The sequence below is a fragment of the Mastacembelus armatus genome, chromosome 1, assembly GCF_900324485.2.
Source record: "Mastacembelus armatus chromosome 1, fMasArm1.2, whole genome shotgun sequence".
Classification (NCBI taxonomy): domain Eukaryota; kingdom Metazoa; phylum Chordata; class Actinopteri; order Synbranchiformes; family Mastacembelidae; genus Mastacembelus; species Mastacembelus armatus.
The window spans coordinates 7328884-7352268 of record NC_046633.1 but is presented as its reverse complement, the minus strand read 5'-3'; the positions used below and the strand labels follow the sequence as shown (position 1 = coordinate 7352268).

The window sequence follows — 23385 nt, the reverse complement described above, 5'->3', positions numbered from 1 at the left end:
AAATTATGTAAACTACAGTTATGGAGTGGTAGAGTCCAGGTTGTCAGGGGCTTTTCGGCAGTTTCCGTTTCGATCAGCGGACAGCAACGAGCCAATCACAGCCCTCCTGCCTGTAACGTTCAGGGACGTAGGCAGCTGGGACACTTCCTCGTTTGTTTCTAAGCTGAACCGAAGCCTTACGCCCGATTTCAGGATGTGTCTGTGCAGGTAAACACTATATTTAGGCGGTTAACAAATCACAAATATCCAAACACTGTTATAATATAGTCATCGGTAATAAGTGGATTCTTGTTTCTTTTTTTTGCATAAGCCTGTCAGTCAGCGTTGCTTTAGCTTGCTAAGGTTAGTTAGCTAGTTAACTATTAACTATAATGGCATGTGAGGGTCATTCAGCTGTCTGTTTTGGTTACTTAATGAATAACCAAGCTAATGTAAGTGGAGATGTTTCCCTGGGGTTGCAGTCTCTGTTCAGCATGTTCAACTACACATCGCAGAGCAAGGCCACTCCTCTCCACTTTCGACACAGCAAGCGAACAAAACGTCAACTAACGTTACATGTTCTTACAGACCTTAAAACCGCTACCTGCTAGAACCGTTTATAGCCTAAAGCATTTGCTGTAATTAATTTAAGCATTAATTTCTGTGAAATGTTAGCAAATAGTAATATTTGATCTCACAATTTTTCAGAGCTCAAGTTCAGATTTTCAGAATAGTTGTTTGGTCTGACCAACAGTTCAAAACTCAGAGATATTCAATTGTTTATATTAAACAATAATTCATATTTTAACATTTAAAGTTAGATCCAGTGATTTAAAAAAAAACAATTCGTAGACTTCATGATGGTAGGATCTGTTGCAAGGCTTTTATGTATGACTGCATTCATTTTGCTAGGTGTACTGACTGAGCTGGCAATACACATGGAGGTAATAGACACAAGAATAATGATTTTGTTCACGGTACAAATTAATGGTCTTAACTTCGAGATGATTAAGCATCATTAATGTTCTTTTTTCTGTCTCCTCATGCCTGTCATGTTTTATTTATTTACTGCTACTCTAATTTATTTATTACATTTGCTTAACTCAGTAACGTGCAAGTGTTACAAGTGGATTGACTCCTTGGAGCTGCTTAAAATGGGATTACACTGACAGGGTTTATTTAAATGCACTGCCTGTTCATCTGTCATAGCACTTACATCATTCTCACACAGCTGCACCCACCTCTAAACCCACCCTTACTACATTCTTAAGACACATCATTGGTGTTTATACATGAAGCACAGCGATTAGTTCACATATTTAATTATAAAAAGATGATATAATACCTTTTTTTTGTTATTTCCAGGGTTGGAATTTACACAAGGAGAAAAAAGCGAGGCTGCTGTCAAGCCTGAGCATTATTGTCTTTCTCCATCTGGCCACACACTCCCTGCCTCTTCAGATTGGTGCTCATCCCCATTCTCCTCACTATCATGCTGTGTTGGGGGAGTGCAAAAGATGGACAGTTGGGTATTGGTGTGGAGAAGAACCATGTGTTTGAACCAAGGAGCTGTCTTGTGTTCAATGGCAGGGGACTGAAAGAGGTTACCTGTGGAGGGCAACACTCAGTTTTCCTGTTGCATGATGGTAGTGTGTACACATGCGGCACAAACAGCTTTGGACAGCTTGGCCACAACAAACCAGGGACTTCCCCGGGTAAGCTTTCAGCATGTGTAATGTTTGATTAGTCATTAAAGGTTGTACGTTCACCATCTTGCAGCAATGCATTCAGTTGATGTGTGTGAAAAGTTACCACACTCAATTTAAAATAAGGTTCTGTACCTAATGGATTTATAAAGTGCACAGTGAAATGCCTTTTGCAGGTCTTAGCAAGCTTTGCAGATGCTAGATATCACACAACCTGGATGACTGAACATCTAAAATATCTAGATATTAAGAAAACATGGAAATATAAATCTTTATGTATTGTTCTGTATTTTTTTACTGTATTTCATTTAATAGTGTTGTGTAACAAAGTAAATATTATCTGGGAGAACATTTCAATATTATGGACTTGGAATGTTTATATATACATTAGTATGTACACACTTTTGCACAGGAACAGATTGGCTGACTAACCATATAGCCATTTCTAGAAGATGTGAAACACTTTTAGCTTGTGAAGTGTGTGGACAGTGATGGATTTGTTGGTTTCCTATGAGTAGAAGTTTGTGTTGTGTGTTACTTTGTATAAGCTTGTGGGAAGCAGTGAATAAATGCACACTAGAATACCAGACCTTGTACAAACAAATACCTAAGAAAACATTGTTACAAGTGTGACGGAGAGAAGGTATGTGGATAATATCCCACACATTTTGTAAACATTCATACTCGCTTTACCTTATACTGGTTTGATCAGCTTTATATATGCTTCCTAATGTATTTCTTTTGAACTATGAGTTGCAGTTGATTATTACACAAAGAGAAGCCCACATTTACAGTGCAGTTGAAAACAGAGGTTTTTTTATATATATACAATTATAAGTTCCTAATATGCTAATCTCAGCTGTTATTTTGTTTTTGCTTTATATAGAGCGCAGACCTGTTTCCTGTCTAGAACATGCTAAATATCCTAAGTCTCTCCCTCCTCTCCACAGAGCTAGTCGGAGCTCTGGATACTCAGAAAATAACAATGGTGTCGAGCGGTTGGGCCCATTCTATGGCGGTAAATGAACAGGGTCAAGTGTTTGCCTGGGGAGCTGGTGAAGGGGGTCAGCTTGGCCTCGGCACCACAGAGACAGCTGTTCGAATCCCAAGGTGACTGTGTGTTGTGCACATCTGGACAGCTGAAGTTTTTAAGTTGGACAGCAGGAAAACAATACATGAAATGGAATTTTCAGACCAGCAGGTGTACTCAATCTATCCAAACAGAGGCCAGGGTTAAATTTGTTGGGTTCTGTGCATCCAAATTAACACGAAATATTTTATTCCCATTAAATTAAATAAATAAAATGAATCCAGCTGTTAAGATGCAGTGATTTACTTGCAGTAGGATAGTGAGACCTTTAGGACTGTGAAGTAGTTTCTAAGAGGAAACATAGGTTCTACTGTGATTTGAGCACAGTGAGCAACCAGGTCACATGTTTTTAAGTGTGAAAAAAAAATCTCAGATATAATTTAAGTTTGTCGTGTTGTTGTACATGAATAACTTAACTAATGAGAAATATTTCTAATGTACATTTTGGGCCTGAATGAACAAATACTTTTTCTTCTTTTCCCAAGGCTGGTCAAAAGGCTGTGTGACCATCAAATCTCCCAAGTAATGTGTGGGAATCAGCACTGCATCGCACTATCTAGAGGTGTGAAAATCACCTATCTCTTCAGAACACACTGACACTGTTCAGCATCTTGAATATTGTATCCATCTCCTTTATGTCCAAACTGTATCCCTGTCGAGTTGATATGGGTTGCAGTTCACAGATCGTAGGTATTTCTGAGTGAATACTTTACAATATGTAATTTCTTCATAATCAAATGATTTTTTTAAATAACCAACACACAATGACAGTGATCAGTGGCAAGGGTACTGAGACTGACCTGACAACCAATTCATTTATTTTTTTAAATGTTATTTTTTTAGGCATCATAGCAGTGGAGATATAGGAAAGCAATAAGGGAAGAGAGAGGTGAGGACTTGTCAAGTTAGACACAGTGGCCCATCAATGGCTTAACAACTATTGAAGTTTGGTTTTGGCAGAAAATGAATTGGTTATTTTATGATACATCCTTTGAGGTGATTAAAGTTAAAATATCATCTTGAAAACCTTTGTTGTTATGGTTGTTAAGTAAAGGTCTAGTGCGGTCAAGGTTAGGGGAGAAATTTAGGCCACACTTCTGAATCTGCCCATAACAGAGGTGGGGTACATAGGATTTCACAGCTGCAGATATAGCACCATGTAATCAAACAAATATGGTATACTTGCCTGTAGTTATTGGTGGTTATCAGTGCTGGTTAAGAGTTAACATTTCTGTTATGACCCTCTCAGATGGCGAGCTGTTTACGTGGGGACAGAACACCAACGGTCAGCTTGGTCTGGGTAAAGGAGAACCCAGTAAGCTGTTCCCTCATCCCCTGAAGTCTCTGGCAGGAATTCCTTTGGCACAGATAACTGCTGGGGGTGACCACAGCTTTGCTCTCTCTCTGTCCGGAGCTGTATTTGGCTGGGGCAAGAACAGAGCTGGACAACTGGGTCTCAATGATAAACAAGGTAATCAATGTGTTGGTTAGAGAGAATTTGCACACTGCCATTTTAAAGTGATGAATGATGTATTATCCATCCACCCATCTATCCATCCATCTATCCATCCATCCATCCATCCATCCACCATCTGCTGCTTATACTGGTACATCCAGGGTGATCGGGTGGGCTGAAGCTAGAAGAATATGGAAACTCAACACAGAACCTTCTGATGTTTTTTTTTGTTTTGTTTTGTTTTGAAAGTAGTTACCAGTAGTTATGTATGTAGGTATCCATGCTGGGTGAAAGGTGACTGTAGAAAGATTTCATCCAAATTCTCTTTGACTTTATTTTTCATTTACGTGCCAGATATGATTAAAAAAATAACTATTAAAGACATAATCTAACTAACCTAAATTGAAAACCAAATGATGATACTAGATTTAGATGTTCACACGTTGCCCAAAGTATTACTACTCATTTGGGTAAAAGTGTCTAACAGAATAGAATAGATAAGTGTGACATTGCCTGGTTGTTTATGTTTCCTTCTCTAGATCGTGCTGTTCCGTGCCACATAAAATTTTTGAGATCTCAAAAAGTTGTTTACATCAGCTGTGGAGATGAGCATACAGCGGCACTAACAAAGGTATGAATACAATCTTAAGCCTCACTGGTGTTTTATAGTTAAGAGATCCACATATTTTAAGTATGCTACCTATACAGTGCTATGTTAAAAACTTCTATCTCAAACCACTAAAAGATGAAAACTTTATATCTCTTTGGTAGGATGGTGGCTTGTTCACATTTGGTGAAGGCTCGTGGGGTCAGCTGGGACATGGCTCCACCAATAACGAACTGTTACCCAGACGAGTGATGGAGCTCATGGGCACTGAGGTGTCCCAGATTACTTGTGGCAGGTACTGTGTGTTGTAAACCTGCACCTAATTTTTGTTTACTGTCTTATGTTAATAAAAGCTGAACATTATAACATCACAAAGTTATAGTTTTTTAAATGGTGTCAGATTAAATGTGTTCTTAATAAGAGTGTAAAGGTATAGTAGGCTTAGTACATACCCTTATATTAATCTGCCTTCTAATCTTGCTGTGTCCTTTCGTCAGGCACCACACGTTGGCGTTTCTGCCTTCCTCTGGTATAGTTTATGCATTTGGGTGTAACAGCCATGGCCAGCTGGGCACAGGAATGCCTGGAGATGCCAGAAGCCCATTTCCCGTCAAAACAAGTTTGCTGTCTGGAAATTTCCGAAGAACAGGTAAACAGAAGCCTTGTTGCACAACTAACATGGATAGGTTTGACTGCTTTTAAACGCTAACTATTGTTGTCTTTTTTTTTTTTCTTTTTTTTTTTGTTATTCAAAACAATATACAGTGACCAAAATCATATGTGGAGGTGACCACAGTTTCTTACTGTACTCTAATGAACAGGTATGTGATTTTATAAAGCGTGGAATAACCCCCTGCTCTTCATCTTGTTGCCTAATTTATTATATTTAGATGATTAATCTCCAGTGTTTTTGTTTCTCCACAGCTTTTAATCATTTCCTTCAGTTTTTGGGCTTCATCAGTCACAGAATCGAAAATATAGTTGCCATAATTAAAAGTCTGTAATTTTGACCTGTTTATTTTACTTTGTAGTTCTGTGTTATCTAACAAGACGTATGTATACATGCACAAATATACTTATACAACTGGTCTTGTTAAGATCCTCTATAGAATTAATGATCATTTCAGCCCATAAAGGTGATTAAAGCAACAACAAAACCTACATAAGACTATATCATACAGCAGCATACAGCATTTACATAGACTGTGAAATACCTGCAGTAGTTGCTGTAAATAGTTAAGTTCAGTTAAGTTTTCATTAGGTTCAGAGTTTCACCACAGGGGGGCATACATGTCTAAACTTATACCAGTTCTTGTATTAGAATTATACTTCATAAGGAGTAGTTGTCTGGTACAGTACAAAATAACTAGCAAATTGCCAGGAATATGCAGTGATAAAGGCATAATACACACTGATGCGCTATAGCAAAATATTTAGACTTTAGACGCAATCTATTTATGTTATCTAAATGGAGGAAAGGGACCCTACCCAGACTGAAGCCCAGATGTTCCTGTGCTGAACTGTGTCATACGCTGTGGAAATGCCAGTGCAAACAATCTTTCAAGTGTCTGAGACAATGCTGTTATGTTATGTCTTTGTGTTTCTTCCTCTCTGCAGAGTTCAGACCCTCCAGAAGACTTCAGAGTGATTAATATCAGTAAAAGCCTCTCTCCAATTAATCATGAAAGGTTAAATTCATGGAGGTTGAAACTGATGTACAGCACAGATTCGGCTGTCACAAAGTAAATCATAAGCAGAAGTTGCTTTTTTAAAATGTGTTAAATTGTGTATATAAATAATCATTCTCTTTGACTTTAGATTCTAGAGATAATGGCTATATTTTCACATGTATAAGTCAGTTATATTTTTATGGTTTTTACCTGTGTTGGTCAGGAAACATTTTCCATTGTAATGCTCTTTTTTTTTTTTTTGTTTGTTTGTTTTTGTGCTTAGCGACATCATAATTCAACTCTCCTCTACGGCTTGTTGGAACGGCAGCTTCTTGGACCAAAGGTATGCAGGATTCATCTGTAACGTGACACTAAGATCACTAAGAGAGATTTGCACAGCCTCTCATAACAGCAGGTAAACATGCAGCAGTGCTGTGATGTGCAAAGGTTTTTAGTGGGGGAAAGGTATTTAAGATTTATACGTTTATACTTCTACTCCACTACATTATAGAAGGAGAAGCTGTATTTTTACTCCATGACAAGTATCTGACAGCTATAGTTAGGAGTTACTTTTCAGATTACAATTTTATATATAAGGTTTTTCTATTATTTAGCCTAGCATAATTAGAATTGATGCGTAGACAAAATTATATAAACACCTGTCAGTATAAAATATTAGAATTCAGCAGCAACAGAAACTATGTTACAAAACAAAACAAAATAAAACTTGAATCAGCACCTCTCTAAAACAGTAAAAAAAAAAAAAATCACATGATGGGAGAACATTGCAGTTATATTAGACTGCATTAGTTTGAGATACTGTAGGTGTACCTAATATCTGCCAACCGACTTTAAATACCTGTTACATAACTTCATAAAGCCACATGGTTTAATGCGCAGACTCCTTTGTAAACAACACTCCTGGGAACTGATTCATCAGGGACATCAGTGTCCAGTTCACTACTTGTCACATACTCCCTCACTCATAGTTATGTCATCTTGTCCAAAAAACATGCTGATCATCGGGCCGGGAAAGGTGCTATCTATTCAGTCACAGTGATCTCTGGAACTCTGGATTTTCTGTAACCATCAGCCTGTGTGTAGGTGTGATGGATTTTAGGACTGACCCATCAGCAGATCTTATCGTGTCGTGGAAATGAGGCGTAGAGGGCGTAGAGTGGAAAGCAGACCTCTGGAGACAACATAAAATACTTAATAGTTTCTGTGGAAACAAGTGAGTCTCACCAGGAGTTAGGAGTTACTCACAGTGTTGGCCAGCTTTCTCTTTAAACATGTGAGAGACAGTCATTAAGAATAGTGAATAGGACTGATATTACTGAAGCTATTTAAAAAGGAATAATCGGGAAAGTCAGACTTGATGTTTGTAAGGTACATGGATTCACAGGAGAGCGAGAGTACACAGCCTTGAAATAGCTGAATAAAGAATATAATGCCTGAACTGCCATCTAAAAAAACTGCTGATTACCTCAGGTGTGTTAAGCCAATCAGAAGCTGTAAGGGTAGGCATAGTTGGAAAACAACAAGAGCCATACAGATTAGATCTGACGTATTTGTGTTTAGACTAAATAAAAGGTATGCTATAAGAATGTGAAGACTTAGTGTAAATAGTTCAGTCCCTTGTGTTGATGGTTCTGTGGAGCTGATGGTGTAGGATTGACATAAATACTTTCATACTGTGTGTACACCTCGTCACTCTCATGCTGTGTTAAGAATGAACACATCTACTATTGTGACCTAAATAGACTGGTTTTACTCCAAAGCAACATGGACCTTTACATCAAGATTTTATCACCAAGTCCCTCAACCTAAGCTTTATTTTAATCAAGTCAGTGACCACTGAGAGATGACAGGTAATCCTGATAATCATATGTTTCCTTTTGCAGTGATGATACTCACTTCAAAACCAACCCAAAGATCCCAGGCATCGATCTCAACTCTGTCCGACTTTTATTTGAGACGCTCAGCAAACCAGCCTTCTCTGGACTTCTGGAGCAGGTAATAGTGTATTTCTAAATTTCTTAACAAGTTTAGAACTTATTTATTGCCTCTTTTAATCTTCCAAACCTATTTTGCTGTATTCTAAGGACACTGTACGACTAGTTGAAAATGGCTTTTTCTGTGATCTCACTTTCTTCATTAGACCTGAAGTGAAAACAGAAAGATAAAGGGGAGGATCTTCATGTAGCTTTTATATCCACTACTTTTTTCCATGAATACACTTTCCTGCTTATGTTCTCATGCCACTCATTCAATAGGCCAAATGAGTGTGTATAATATGCATAGTGAACAACACACAGACAACAGAAAATGACCACCTAACGCTGCAGTTTCCGTCCACTCCACAGTGCATTTTAGTAGCTGCCAACTTTGATTCACTGTCAGTGGTTTACTCTCATGAACAATGTTTTTTTTTGTTAATTCTTGGGTAGAAAAAAATATGTACTAGATGATGCTATGGAGAAATGTACCACAGTTTTTTTTTAAATTTTATATCAAAACTATCAACTTCCAATTTTATCATTGTTTTGGAATCCATTAGTATCTAGGGGTGTAATAAAAATTTGTTTTTTTTTCTCATTTGATCCAAGTCAACTTGTGGAAATATCGACAGAAAACCTTTTCTTGACTCAGTTTTTATGTAGAGAGGAAACTCTAATAAGCTTCTCGTTTGGGTTTTTGTTCTGTTAGTGAGGCAAAGGTAAACGAGGAATACCGGAATTTCCACGGCGCTGGCCATCTACAGTAGCTCATGGTTAAAAAGCATAAATAAGTCATTCATCTCAGATGCAAATTTTGTGTTTGTTTTGAATGTACATCAAGTTCTGCCACAAATCCATGGCACAGAATGCAGGACTGAGTTATAAACTCTAACATTAGCTCAGTAATGTTAGGTTTGGGGTTTGTGTACCTTGGCCAAACATGATTTATTTTTTGTTTGTAGACTGAGGCTACATTCCAAACCACTAAAAAAGCCTCTCCCAAAATGTAGTCACTAATCTGTTTGACTGCCTCAGGGATGCCAGTTGTTCCTCTATTGCAAAATACCTCTGAGATTTTACTGGTTCTGTTATTAAAATTAATGGTTGTGCCTTTCAAACATATGACAGACAAAGCATTTTTTATTCATATAAAAAACAAGCATTATTTCTTTGAGATGTATAATTAAAAGTAGAAATATACCATCTTCTGTTTAGGCCACCAAGAGTTTTGAGAGTCTATTGATCCCTCAGCTGCCACGCTCCCCTCCTGATGTCGAGGCCATGAGGATCTACCTCATCTTGTCTGAGTATCCGGCCCTGCACGACTCCAAGAACTACATCCGCCTCACAATCCCCCTGGCAATGGCCATTCTCCGGCTAGACGCAAACCCCAGCAAAGTATTGGGTATCATATGTACATGAACACGTTTGTTTTTTTTTTCTCAACCAAGTCATTTGAACTCACCTTCATAGCTAACACAGCATGTCAAGTCATGCAACATGTCACATTTGACATCACATTAACATTAACATTGACATTGACAACAGCATCCTCATCGATATTTATGTCAACTACACTTAGCTTGTTTTTCTAAGGAATATTTAAAATCACCACCAAACAAGAAAATAGTTCTGCTGTACAGTTTGCTGTTGCTTATTCACCATCATATGCAGTGATTCTGATATATTTGTGACAAGCTACTATTGGTCAAGAATATCAGCAGCTTGCTAGTTCATCAGTTGACCTCTAACAGTATCAGTATTCAGATCTCAAGTGAAATTTTCCTTTAGCACTTAGCCAGTCTATCAGGGACCACTTCCTAAACCAGACATCAAAACAAAATATGAACAGTATACTCTGCTTATACACACTCATTACCTATGTGCAGATGTCATATTATAGCTTATACTGTAGAAAGTAGAAGAAATAGAAGAAAATACTCAAAATTCCCCTCTGTTTAATTTATTATTATTTATTATTTAACCCACCCAAAGTGCACACACACAGCAGTGAACACACACACCGTGAACACACACCTGGAGCAGTGGGCAAGTGGGCAGCCATTGCTGCAGCGCCTGGGGAGCAGTTGGGGGTTCGGTGCCTTGCTCAAGGGTCTCACCTCAGTCGCGGTATTGAAGGTGGAGAGAGAGCACTGGCTATTCACTCCCCCCACCGACAATTCCTGCCGGTCCTGAGACTCAAACCCGCAACTTCCAGGTTACAAGTCTGACTCTCTATCCTTTAGGCCATGACTGTAGATGAAATATTGCACTAATATTGACAGACTAGTGAAGAAACTTTGCCAAGCACTGAGCAACTTATCACACAATTAATTATATTAAAGCATTATCATGATTTATTTTTTTGAGAGAGGTGTTTGGGTGGTAATTTAATTTATAGTTTGTTTTTTTTTTCCTTCCCTGCAGACAACTGGTGGTGTATAGTGGATGGCAGTGTGTTCACCAGAATGGTCGAAATGTACAAGAGCATCGTTGTGTTTATGCTAACTGGAGGCAAGACCATCCTTGTACCCGTGTTCTATGAGAACTATTTCCTTGCCACGCTGAGGCTGCTGGAGAAACTCCACAAGGTATCCACAAAGACCACCTGCTGCTCCTGTAAACAAGTGTCAACTCTTCTTTGATCCTCAGTACAGTCTATAGAGGAAATGTGCTTGTCCTGATGAAATAGTTCTTGGTAGCTGCTGAGATAATCTCTAGTCTGCTGTGCCCTGTGACACTTCCAGGAGTTTGATGCAGCTGTTTGATTCCAGGTAAACTTAAAAGCCAACCATGTGGAGTACAACCGCTTTTATATCCCTGACATCACCAACCTGGTGGACATTCAAGAAGACTACCTCAAATGGTTTCTGAGTAAAACTGGAAGTGTGAGTACTGAAATTCTCAGACAATGTTACACTTCCTTGTTACTTGACATCTGCTCATCTAACCACACAGACATGCAGCAGTTTATTTACAATTCAGCTGCTCCACTTTTTAACTCATGTCATTCTCTGCGTTTACAGAGAGAGTGTGGAATTTTGTTCATAACCGCATGTGGGTGTGCGTTGTTGTGAGTTCCTGATATTCAATAAGTGTCGAAGCTCACAGACAAGCCCCTGTAACCTGGAGGAAGTTTTATCTTATTACAGTGCTGCTTTTGTCCTAAGTAAACTGGGTCATAGGACTTAACTTTCTCTCTCATTTTGTTTTCTAGAAAACAGGATCATCCCCTTCACAGGTACTTGAAATATTGTAGCTGCATCTTCAAAGTTTAAATATTTATTTGACTCTTTTTAATGTTATTGATGCATTAAGTATATTTTTGCCCATTTCTTATTTTCCCTGCAGAGTGACTTTCCTTCAGTGAACCTATGTGCCTACCCGTTCATACTGAACGCCCAAGCCAAGACAACCATGCTGCAAACAGATGCTGAACTGCAAATGCAGGTACATTACCTGCTAGTAATACACAAGCTTTGATTGTGGTTTAAAGCAATAATAATTTGGGTTTGACATTTTTTTGATTTCTTTCTTCTTTCTTTCCACCTCTGTGACCATCGAAGATGGCAGTAAGCGGAGCAAACCTGCACAATGTCTTTATGCTGCTCACACTGGAACCTCACCTTGCGAGGAATCCTTACCTAGTGCTCCATGTCCGCAGGAATCATTTAGTGAGTGACACTTTACGTGAGCTCACCATGTACTCAGATGTGGACCTCAAGAAACCGCTGAAGGTAAGCTGTTGAAGATCACAGTAGTTTTTAATTTAGATTGAAGGAAGTCCTTTTTCTCACGCAATACTTTTTTGTGATCTTCTCCCTCCCTCCAGGTGATCTTTGATGGAGAGGAGGCTGTAGATGCAGGTGGAGTGACTAAAGAGTTCTTCCTGCTGCTGTTAAAGGAGCTGATGGATCCTGTCTATGGGATGTTCACTCATTACAAAGAGTCCAACCTGCTCTGGTTCTCAGACAAAGTAAGTTACTTTACAAAACTGTCAGTGATGTCAAAGAACTACTACTTCTCTACACAGCAGAGGGAAAATCAAGCTATAGTTACTTTAGGTATTTGCAGATTCAGTTTCTAGTATTTTACACTGTGGTATTGCTATTATGCTTACAGCCATACCACCAGAATATCTGGTCTCAGAAGCTAAAACCGCCCGTGTGAATGTGAATGTGAGTGGTTTTCTCTGTGTCTCAGCTCTGTGTTAGACTGGTGATGTGTTCAGGGTGCATCCTGTCTCTTGGTCCTGCCGGCCAGGATTGACTCCAGCACCCCTCCCCACAACCCTCATCAGTGTAAGCAGCATAGGTGATGGACAGATGGGTATTTCTTGTAACTGAATGCAGCTGTATCTAAAACTGTTTACAGAGGAGAAATAGTGCTTGCTTTATTATGGTTAAATAACCTAGAGCCAAACAGACACATGATTCTAACACATGTATCCAAGAATCACAACAGCATGTGTTGAAACATGAGTATATCCTTGTTCATAAAATTGATAATTGTTCTTGTTACATTGTCTATGTTAAATTCTTCAGATATTTGTCTGATGAACTGCTCTTATTCTTGTTGTGGATGAGAGGCAGTGACAGTGGAAGAATTAGAAATAATACACCTAGGAAGTTTTGGTTTTGACCTTTTTTACCCATTTCCTGTTGGTATCTTTTTTACCTTTTGCTTTTGTTCTTTTTTTTTTTTTTTTTTGGACATGTCGCAGCAGTGAATTTATAATGGATGGCCTGAACATGAGGTTTGCTTGTTATTTGACCTGTAGGTGCATTTTCCAGGAAGAATGGCTGTTTGTGGTGTCAAGCACAGTGACACCATGTGTCACAGGGGACATTCAAGTTTACAAAACACTTACTATCTCCAAGGGTATACATCCCGGGTGTTTGCGGGTGTTTGAGAATCACAAGACGTGAAATGATAATGGCCCAGAAATGAACCACAATGTTCATGGCCTAGTTACATATCTTTTTTGTCTCTCTAAACAAGGTCAAACTGCTTTTTTATAACTTCTTATGTAAGAACATACATTATATTTATTCAGACCGTATAGAGAAAGTTTTCCTAGCACTCAACATGTCAGAAAAACATAGACCTAGAAATTTTAATTGTGTATGTATGTGTGCTAATGCTGAAACATCTCTAACAAAAACAACTTGATTTTTAAGTTATATCTTTGGATTTAACATTTTTTCTAAGCTGTGTATCACATACAAAATATCTCAAAAAATGCTGGATGATTTGCTATATTGTTTGGTACATGGTTCACAGAGAATGTATCATGATGACCTTGGTGATCCAGATTTGTCAGTGCGAGCATGTTGGCATTTACCTCAAAGTACCACTGTCTCTAAGTATAACCTCAACGTAACATAAGCATGGCTGTTTATGCTCTCTGTTTATTGCTGAATTTAAAATGGTAAGAATTTATTTATTTATGCCAATGGTGCAGAGTAGGAGAATGCAGTTTTCCCAGAATCAAAGAAAACCCAGGGTACTTTAAAAGGTAGCCCCTTGGAGGAGCGTAGCTGGTAAATACCAGAGCTGACACAGAGAAGGTTACAGAGATACACTGGAAATTTGCCTAGTATTGCTTCATAGATGAAAATATACAGGTGCAGTTTTCTGCGAATGATCAGTGATGTCCAACCAACAAAATCATAAAGAATGCAGTGGTGAGTGAGGGTCATAATCAATTACAGACAGAGAAGTAACTTCCACAAATTTTTTCTTAGCACTGAAAGTAAAGCAAGATTTGTTTTGGAAATAAAAAACAATCCTCACTTTAAGCTTATGCTTATGACTAATGTAGTAATATGTACACCAAATAAAAGCTTATCATCTATCCATATAACCTAGTACTTGTATGAGCAAAGTTTTCTGTAGATTTCCCTTCAGATGTAAAAATGCTAAAACCACCAGGTAATTGTGAGTGAGACTTTGAGAAGACCATAAACTTAGTTTTCTGAGTATTTATAACCTCAGCAACAGAGTTTGTAATGAATTAAATGCAGCCTGAAGTTCTTGCACTGCACCTGCTATTGAGGAAGCATGGGTGTAGAGCACTGTATCATCAGCATGTAAATATATTTTTGAAAGTCTGTACCCAGATCATTTATAAAAAATATAAAACAGAATAACCCCTAGAATGGATCCCTGAGGGACACCTTTAGTTATTTAAAAAAAATTCTCATTTGAGGCCTTCTATATAAACACACTGAGTACAAAACTGTAAAACTGATCACATCGAAAAATAGACATTGTCCTGTTGTTTAGAACATATCTGGCTGCTGCATCATCATTAAAAGTTTTTAAGTTTGTCAGATGGAACAAGTCACCAGTCACTGTAGATGGTACAAAGGAGAAATGGGAAGGAAGGCAGCAGTAAAATAATTTTCCTGTGTATGTGTGTCCAGTGTTTTGTGGAGCAGAACTGGTTTCACCTGATTGGGATCATCTGTGGTTTGGCCATCTATAACTCCACCGTGGTGGATCTACATTTCCCTTTGGCTCTGTACAAGAAGCTGCTTGATGTGTTGCCAACACTAGAGGACTTGAAGGAGCTCTCACCCACTGAGGCCAGGTACCTGTACTATCAGATCAGTTTTTCGCTCACAAATGGTAGCTCTTGATTATTTATTTATTTTTGGACATTGCACCTGCTGTAAATAATTTACCTTGATAGTGTTAACATCACATGGGAGACCTAGCAATTTATAAGTGGGAGCCTACAATGGAAATAGTTTTGTTCATTTAAGATTAGAGAGCACAAAATAGGAATTCTCGCAATCTGTTAGTCCACAAGTGTAACTAAATAGTATAAAATTGTAACTCAACTGCCTGAAACTCTGTTGTGCTGAATCACACACATAAAAACTCCTGCTGCAACAGTTTTCACTTGTACATAAACAAGAACCAGTGAATTTAACTGCCCCTTGGAAATACCTCTTCATTGAATTTACAGCTGGAAGAATCAGCATTTCCTTGGTACCTAATTGTCTCCATTGGATTATTGATTTTGAAATAAGCCTTCTGAATGCTACAGGTGGGGCTGCACAGCCTGTAGTGCTGCTTTTATTAAAGGGTTGGATCTTGAAAAACATCCCATATGTCATGTTTTATTTTGACTGTCTTCAAGCTGTTCAAGTTCACAGACTAAAGTCAACACACTGGCTACCTCACTGCCAAGAAAGAGATAACACATTGTTTAAATTAATGTCTAAAATGCCCTAGCTTGTTTAAGATTGCATTTGATTCGTAGTGTGTTTTCTGTATTTTGGAACACTGCAAAATGACCTCAGCACTGTAGTTTGGTTCAAACTATAAGACAATAATACTCCATCGTTCTGAGTATTTCCTTTGCCAGCCCTTTTTTCCAGCACATTCTCTGCAGGAAAAATAGCACAACCCTTCCTCTGAGTCATTTCCTAATATTACAGTAGATTATATGTTACCAATCTACCCATCAGTTCTGCTGCTCCCTGGCTGATCCCAGGTTTTCATTTATAATATCAAATAGGTTCAGATTTATGACGTAACAGATTTGCTAGCGAGAAGGATGTGTCTCTCATATGAGAACGTTTCTGGCCTTCACCTTGTATTTGTGGTTTCCCCCAGATCATTTGTTAGTTTTTTGTGACATTAATTCTTTTCATTGAATCATCTTTAGGAGTCTGCAGCAACTTCTGGACTATGAAGGAGGTGATGTGGAGGAAACGTTTCTTCTCAGCTTTGCTGTTAGTATCACTTTTTATGTTACCCTGATTTAGGTCATCGTAAAGGATAGGGCTGGTGTTTTTTTGTTTTTTTTTATATATATCCAGCAAATCTTAGTTTGTCCAATTTTTCTCTTAATATTTTCTGACTCCTTTACCCCATAAATCTTTAAAAGTCATTCACAAATATTTTGGTTAGTAGTTTTAGGAAATGTTACTCAAACAGGAGTAAAAAAAAAAGTACTTGATGTGGACTATATTCAGGTGCTGATTAGTACACATGCACTTATGAGTACTTGCAGCACTGTTGTTCCTGATGCCCTCTCCCTGTCTGCATACTGGCTCCTGCACCAGGAACCAAACCAGTCACACAGAGGCTTGGACGTCACAACTAATAAGCTGCTAATAGGCTTCTGAAAGCATTTTTAGAGCCAAACCTTTGTTTTTACTGCTTTCAGGTAATGATTTAATAATGTGCATGTTTGAAAAGACTAACTGCACTGCAGCGGAAACACACACTGCAGCACAGAGACTCTGTGCCCTGAATATGATTTAATGTTGCATAGCTCAGTTATTTCCTTAAGTGTTACAATATAACATCTACAATCTAGAAAATCTACACTTAACACTTGCAGTGTAAAACCCTGCATAGCTCCTGCATAGCTATTTATTGTGTTGACTTCACAGATCACAAGAGAGAACTACGGGATGACAGAAGTCAAGGAGCTGATCCCTGGAGGAGAGAGCATCAGTGTGGACAAAAACAACAGGTGAGGTTTGCTCAGCGGGTCAGATATGGACAGTTCACAATTTAAGGTGACATTTCTGCAGATTGGATTTTTGCAGGAGTATATTAAGTCTTCCTTCGCCTGATATCCCATTTGAAATGATTTCGTGTTATGAATATTTGTAATGCTTTCTGCTCTATTCTCTCTGAAAGATAAACAGATGACACTTTTTTTTTTTCCAGCTCTGAGAATATCATGTGCTCATACAGCTAGCAACTTGTGCCCCATTGTTCCAACTGAAGGTCATGTCCTGTGTTAAAAATATAAAAACAAAGATTTTGGAATTTGAAGCGTCACTCCGTGTTTCATTCTCTGCCATCCCCACCCTGTTTCTTACGTTTGTCATTGTACCAGTGGCACTGATTGCACTTTTGTGCGGAGGAGTCCTCCGAGAGTTTTGTGGTGGGCAGTGTCAACATGTTTGGCTGCTGGTGCTGAACAGATGGCGAGCGCGCCAGTGACCCAAGTTGTTCCTGCAAAATCCTGTCAGCACCAGATATAAAACTGTAATCACATCGAAAAATAGACATCTCTGTCCTGTGGTTTAAAACATCATAACATGGTGAGCTGCTGGTTTAGGCTAAAGGTTTGTCAGTCAGATTATTATTTTTTTTTTTTTTTTTGCATTTTTCTGTGTCAGGTCGTGTGTGTGTGTGTTGGCAAGGCTTTGTGAAGTCTGAATGTGATCTGTATTATTGGACAGTATTGTTTTACAAGGTGTGGTGTACATCTCTGTATCCTTTTCAGCCTCACAAGGTAGGCAAAGGCAGAGCGTGTGTGAATCAAAGATGGCTTTCAGTTTTCTGTTCCCTGCAGCCAAGTTGTCCACTCACTGTGAAGTATTGTTTTTAGTGCGTTGGGCTTTCTTTGTGATGTTTTCTGTTGCAAAATGATATTGTGGCGGCAGCTAAAGCACCAAGTCATCATTTCTGTTGGATTTAATTTTTCCAAAGTCTGTGCAGGTTTAATTGTTTGGAATTTTGGTGAAGATGGTGAAGTTACAACTAAAAGATTTACTTTGCAGAAATTGTTCTGTAAGTAAGAAGAAGAAAAACGCTTCAGTTTTATTTGGTGAATACTGTAGAAACCCTGTTAACTCTTGACTTGTGTCATATTGTAACGAATTACAGAGGCTCATTTTATTGGATGATTTTAAACTTTTAACTTATGACCTTTTTAAGAGATATGTCCATTTCTAATGGTGCATGTACAGCTTGTATACCCGTGTGGGTTGTGTGTCTTTTCAGTACTTATTCCCTCTGATGAATTGAGATCTGACATGACCTGATTAAAATTGTGATCATAATATTGTTTGTGTCTTCTGCTGCTCAAATTACATAACGATAATGAAAGTGCACATGTTTAGTCCACACTATACAACTTATTGTGCTTACTTGGAGCATGTATTTGTAATGATTGACTCACAGGTGGTGCAAGCAGGGCTACAGAGATTATGGCTTTAATCTACCGAAGTTACTTCTGCAGTGAGACCTCACTGAGATGTAAACACAAAATAAAAGCGAGTGAGGATGAACTGCTGTGAGAACACACACAGTCGTGTTTCCATCACTTCAGAGGACAATACACTGACTTACATTCATTTCTTCGAGACCTATCCTGACTGTAACCTTATCAGTACTTGCTTAAGTTCTGCTTAGTTTACAGAGGCTTGCTTGTTTTGTCTGCAAGAGGCTTGTGTGTCCCCACAACATGACAGATAAACAGAATTGTCCCAATTGCATATGTACACATAGATACACAATTAGGAAGGAAGTGAGTGTTTACCATCACAGCTTGAAGTCTGAAGAAATTCTTTCCTTATATGCTGATTGGTGAGGATGCAGCTGTTGTGCAGGACAAATTAATGATGTGAATGTTTACCTAACCTTTGTGTGTGTGTGTGTGTGTTTCAGAAAGGATTTTGTGGAGGCCTATCTGCGCTATGTGTTCTCAGACTCGGTCAGTGAGCAGTACTCAGCCTTCTCCTCTGGCTTCCTGAAGGTGTGTGGGGGGGAGATCCTGTCGCTGTTCCAGCCGTCTGAGCTGATGGCCATGGTGGTTGGCAACAACAACTACAACTGGGAGGAGATGGAGAAGGTCAGTTTGTGGTTTAAAGAGCCCTACATGCACTGTTTGTAGTAACCATGTGTCCAGCTGTTCAGATTTTCTGCAAACTGTTTGTTCTGGAGCAGAGATCACAAACCTGCAGGTGGTCTCTCCTTTTTAAGCACATATAAATCCTATAATTGGAGAGGAACAACTATAAAGTTTATCTCCTGGATTCCCAATGATGCAAGTGCATGTAATTTGATAGTTGCGGATGTGAGGATGATCGCGGTTCATTGAACAGAGCTGGCAGTGTGACTTTTACTTCAACATTTGGTGGATTAGTCACAGTTCTCAGAGTTTAAGTGTCAAAAAAGGGAATACGTTACATTACAACACCGGTGAACAGTAACACATGACTCATGGTAGCACGCTGGCTTTCACTGGGAAGATTGATTCAGCAGCTGCAGGATTTTTTTTTTCCACATTAACTGTCTGTCAGCTTTTCGTATTCAACACAGTTGGAGTTTCTGTAGCTGCTCTAAAGGAGTTTTTATTTAAAGGAAATTTATATAACCTTCTGAACCAGGGTGGGGCCTCGCTGAAATGAACAATACTACAAATTCTATAGCCATGCCATCAGCTCTGTGACTTTGTACTGAGGGTGATAGCAGTGACATTAGTTTTGCAACAAATTGATGGACATAGTGACTTGATTTTGATGAAACAAAGTTTGTATGGATTATTTGCTGTTTTCTTTTGTAACTTTGTATCAGAATTAAACTGGGATTTGTTGACCCTTGGTTTCACATATTTTACTGGTGATAATTCTGTCCAGAAGTCCCTGTTGGGCAGATTGCAACATCATCGGAGAAGGAAAATGTCCCAGTAATAAAGGCAAAAATTACACATTTTCAAGATTCCTATTTTTTTATCCTTCTCTCTCTCTCTTTTTTTGCAGAATGCTATTTACAAAGGGGAATACACAGCCACTCATCCAACAGTCAGATTGTTCTGGGAGGTTTTCCATGAGTTCCCACTGGAAAAGAAGAAGCAGTTCTTATGTAAGTATTTAACTGCCTCATCGCTCCATCTGCATGGCAGTTCAGTTCTCACACTCAGCCACACATATCTCATAAATGCTTTAATAATGTTAGGTTGTTCTTGCATGAGAATATAACGTAAAGGCAGTGTTGCCTTAAATCTGCAAACTTTACTGCTTTCACTAAAACGTGAATGTGAACAATAGTAAAACATTTTTTCAGGAGCTTTGTTAAATAAACTGCAACTGTGGTTCTAGATGAAAAGCGTTTAAAAGAATTCCTCGCATTGCGAAATGCAGTAAATCTGTGGGGTCTGGAGTCCAAGACAGCTGCAGATGTAGAAGAGGAAAGATTATCCAGGAAAGACTTTGGAACTTTACCAAAGCAGTTCGAATGAACGAGCCCACTCGATTTTCAGTTAATAGTTTCAGTGAAGGAAGGTGTGAACCAAATCATTTACCTTAGATCTGCTCTAATTAGGTTGTAGTCTTAATAACTTTTGTACATGCCTTAGGATTTTGCAGAATTAGACATTTTACATCAGGTCTTAATTGTGTCATGAGCATTAGTTGAAGCAGACCTCATGTTCAGGTTATATCTATGGATTTTGAATAGAAATTACTGTTCTTGATTCTAGCAATTGATATTTTTGTATATCAAAAGATGACTGAGAGGCTGGAGTGTAAATCCATAGAAAAACACCAGCATTATTTGTTTTTAATATTTGAAGCATTCTTTCTTCGTCTTCTGTTTCCTTCCTGCAGTGTTCCTGACCGGCAGTGACCGCATCCCCATCCATGGCATGGAAAGCCTGCGTATCATCATCCAGTCCACCACGGCCGAGGAGCACTACCTGCCTGTGGCCCACACCTGCTACAACCTGCTGGACATGCCCCGCTACCAGACCAAAGAAATCCTGCGCCGCCGTCTCACTCAGGCTGTGGAGCAGTACGAGGGCTTCAGCCTGGTCTGAGGAGGGGACGAGATCTGCAGCAGTTTGAGTGCACTTTAAAAGCAATACACCCCATGTCAGTGTCAAACAAGTGCAAAGGGGGACACAAGAAGGCCACTCTCTGTTTATAGGCGCTTACAAGATTCTTGAGCATCTTCAGTCTGAAAGGTCTATCTATGTAAGTGCAAAAATTTTGTTTTTATTGGTTTGGGCAAAGTTTCTCAACCTTTCAAGAACATTTAGAGGAGATTTTAAAGGCTGATTGCTGGATCTTTGTTGAAGACGTATTACAGGCTTACAAAAATTGCAGATATATGCCATATTGAAATTCCCAACTGTGGATCATAAAAATTGTGGAACCTAAAAGCAAAGGCCAGAGAGGATTGAGAAACTCTGGCTTAATGTGCTTGTGTGGTTTTACTTTTGTCTTTTTTTGCAAAGCTGTGTATTTTATATTCAACCTCCTAAATTCTATTTTTCACCTTTAAAGAATTACGTTATTGAGACAATACAATAAATCTGCTTTTTGTTATTTTTAATTTATTAAAAGAGAGTGGTTATTTTTTGATTAAATAAATATGTACTTATATGTATGTAAATAGCACTTTAAGTATAATCTTATCCCTGATGTTGGGAGGAGTGCTCATCCTTTGAAATCTGGACACCAGCATGTCCTCTCTGCAAGTTAAGAGTATCTGGTAGGCAGATGGATGCAGGATGAAACATGGTCATGTTTTTTTTTTTTTTTTTTTTTTTGCAATCCCTCATTCCTTTATAGCTGTGGATTACAGAGCAGCTGATTTTATCTTGAACCTGCATAAACAGTGTTGCCTTTTACAGCAAAACCTACTATATGGACATGTTAAAGGCTGACTTTTTTACAGTTGATTTGATGTTGTCTGTGTGCATGTTGTTGAGTGAAAGCAAGAACCTAATTGTCATTGAAAAATCTTGGTATCTTGGGAAATACATTTATTAGCTTTCTGGTGGAGAGAACACCTATATCCTAAATCCATATCACAATATAACGCTGCATTCAGGGAATGTCCGAGTTGGGAGTATTCACGTATTATTCCAAGGTGGTTTTCCCTGCTGCCATCCTTGTCTGCACACCTCATGAACAACCCAGGCTACCAGCTTTTCTATTTGTAACAGTTCTTTGCCATGTGAAACTAAATGCAAGAAAAAGCAGTATACTGCAATCCTGATTACTCTTAATATTACTCTTTGTAAGTGCCAGAAATTCCCACTCTGTCAGAATTACATGTCTGAGGCTAGTGTGAGCGGGTAATGCTAGCAGCTGGATAGCTGGGTGCTAACACTGGAAAATGTCTGAGTGGAGACACAGAGCATGCACAGTCTGGCATGCACAGTCTCACACACACACACACACACATCGAGGTCCTGATGAGCAGGTTTTATTGGGTCTGGGCAGAGCCATATTAGTGCTTTCCAGCTTTCTGCTAGGCTCAGCTGACTAGCCTCACTGCTTTCTGAAGCTCCACTAAAAAGCTAATAGGTTTATTCCCCCCAAAATGTCATTTAGAACTAATTAAATAAAATGAATAATTGTAATTTGTTGTTTCCAATTTGCAGATAATTGAATTGGAAGATTTATACAGTGTGGGCAGATGATCTGTTAAACATACTATATATATAAGCTAGAGTCAGTGGACAACCCTATCTTTAATCAGTGGTTCCAAAACCTGCCCTGTTACTGTATTTATTCCTGCATCCAAACATCTCAATCCAAAAATGATGTTTGATTAGGTTGTGCAAGTGTGTGAAATTGTCTCCCATATAGATATATTTTCTATTTCATTAATGACTTTGGTGTCAAAGTTACTTAAGCCAGTAAAATTACTTGATGTGCCCTGACAGGTCACACTTTCATTTAGCAATAACAAACTGAAACAGCCCAGTAATGTAGTGAAAACTCTGGGTCAAACTTATAAAGGTCTTAAAAACTCGTCTGAGATGTTTCTTAGGACAGTTCATTTATTGCTTAGCTCTATCCTGCATGTACACACATGTCAATATTCCTTTAATTAGACCGTAATTCTCCTTCTGAAGTTTTGTCCTATGCAATGGTTTGTGCAGCCCTTGATTTTTTGCATCTTTAAATGTGCTATGGAAAGTGTGATTTTGCATATTTGTCTGAAGTCTACATAATGCTCTCTGTTCCAGCCAACTTTTTAAATAAAATACAATGTAAAAGCACTTTTTTCCCCCCACACAGTTCATTATTCAATCATAAGTCACTTACCTTCAACAATTTGCTGTCATGTTTCTTAGATTTAGAGGCTGTTGGCAGCTGGGAA

The 23385-nt window shown here is 38.6% G+C and overlaps 1 protein-coding gene across 4 annotated transcripts; it reads left to right on the top strand.

Moving 5' to 3' along the window:
- The first annotated feature begins 77 nt into the window (after window positions 1-77).
- Window positions 78-23284, top strand: herc3 (HECT and RLD domain containing E3 ubiquitin protein ligase 3). 4 transcript variants are annotated; one of them, XM_026302979.1, is made up of 25 exons: window positions 78-207; window positions 1345-1694; window positions 2636-2795; window positions 3261-3337; window positions 4025-4246; window positions 4771-4862; window positions 5003-5133; window positions 5336-5487; window positions 5604-5659; window positions 6456-6580; window positions 6792-6851; window positions 8413-8524; window positions 9724-9922; window positions 10936-11099; window positions 11283-11396; window positions 11726-11749; window positions 11860-11958; window positions 12075-12245; window positions 12341-12484; window positions 14937-15103; window positions 16190-16256; window positions 16923-17005; window positions 18937-19120; window positions 20031-20133; window positions 20877-23284. In XM_026302979.1, exons 2-25 carry the CDS (start codon window positions 1472-1474, stop codon window positions 21083-21085), a joined length of 3138 nt encoding a protein of 1045 aa, XP_026158764.1. In that variant the 5' UTR covers window positions 78-207; window positions 1345-1471; the 3' UTR covers window positions 21086-23284. The 4 variants fall into 4 exon arrangements, 3 of the variants coding, with proteins under 3 accessions (XP_026158764.1, XP_026158765.1, XP_026158766.1); XM_026302980.1 differs by having other exon boundaries at window positions 9724-9913; window positions 20877-21085; XR_003295492.1 differs by lacking the exon at window positions 20877-23284 and having other exon boundaries at window positions 18941-19120.
- The last annotated feature ends 101 nt before the right edge of the window (window positions 23285-23385 follow it).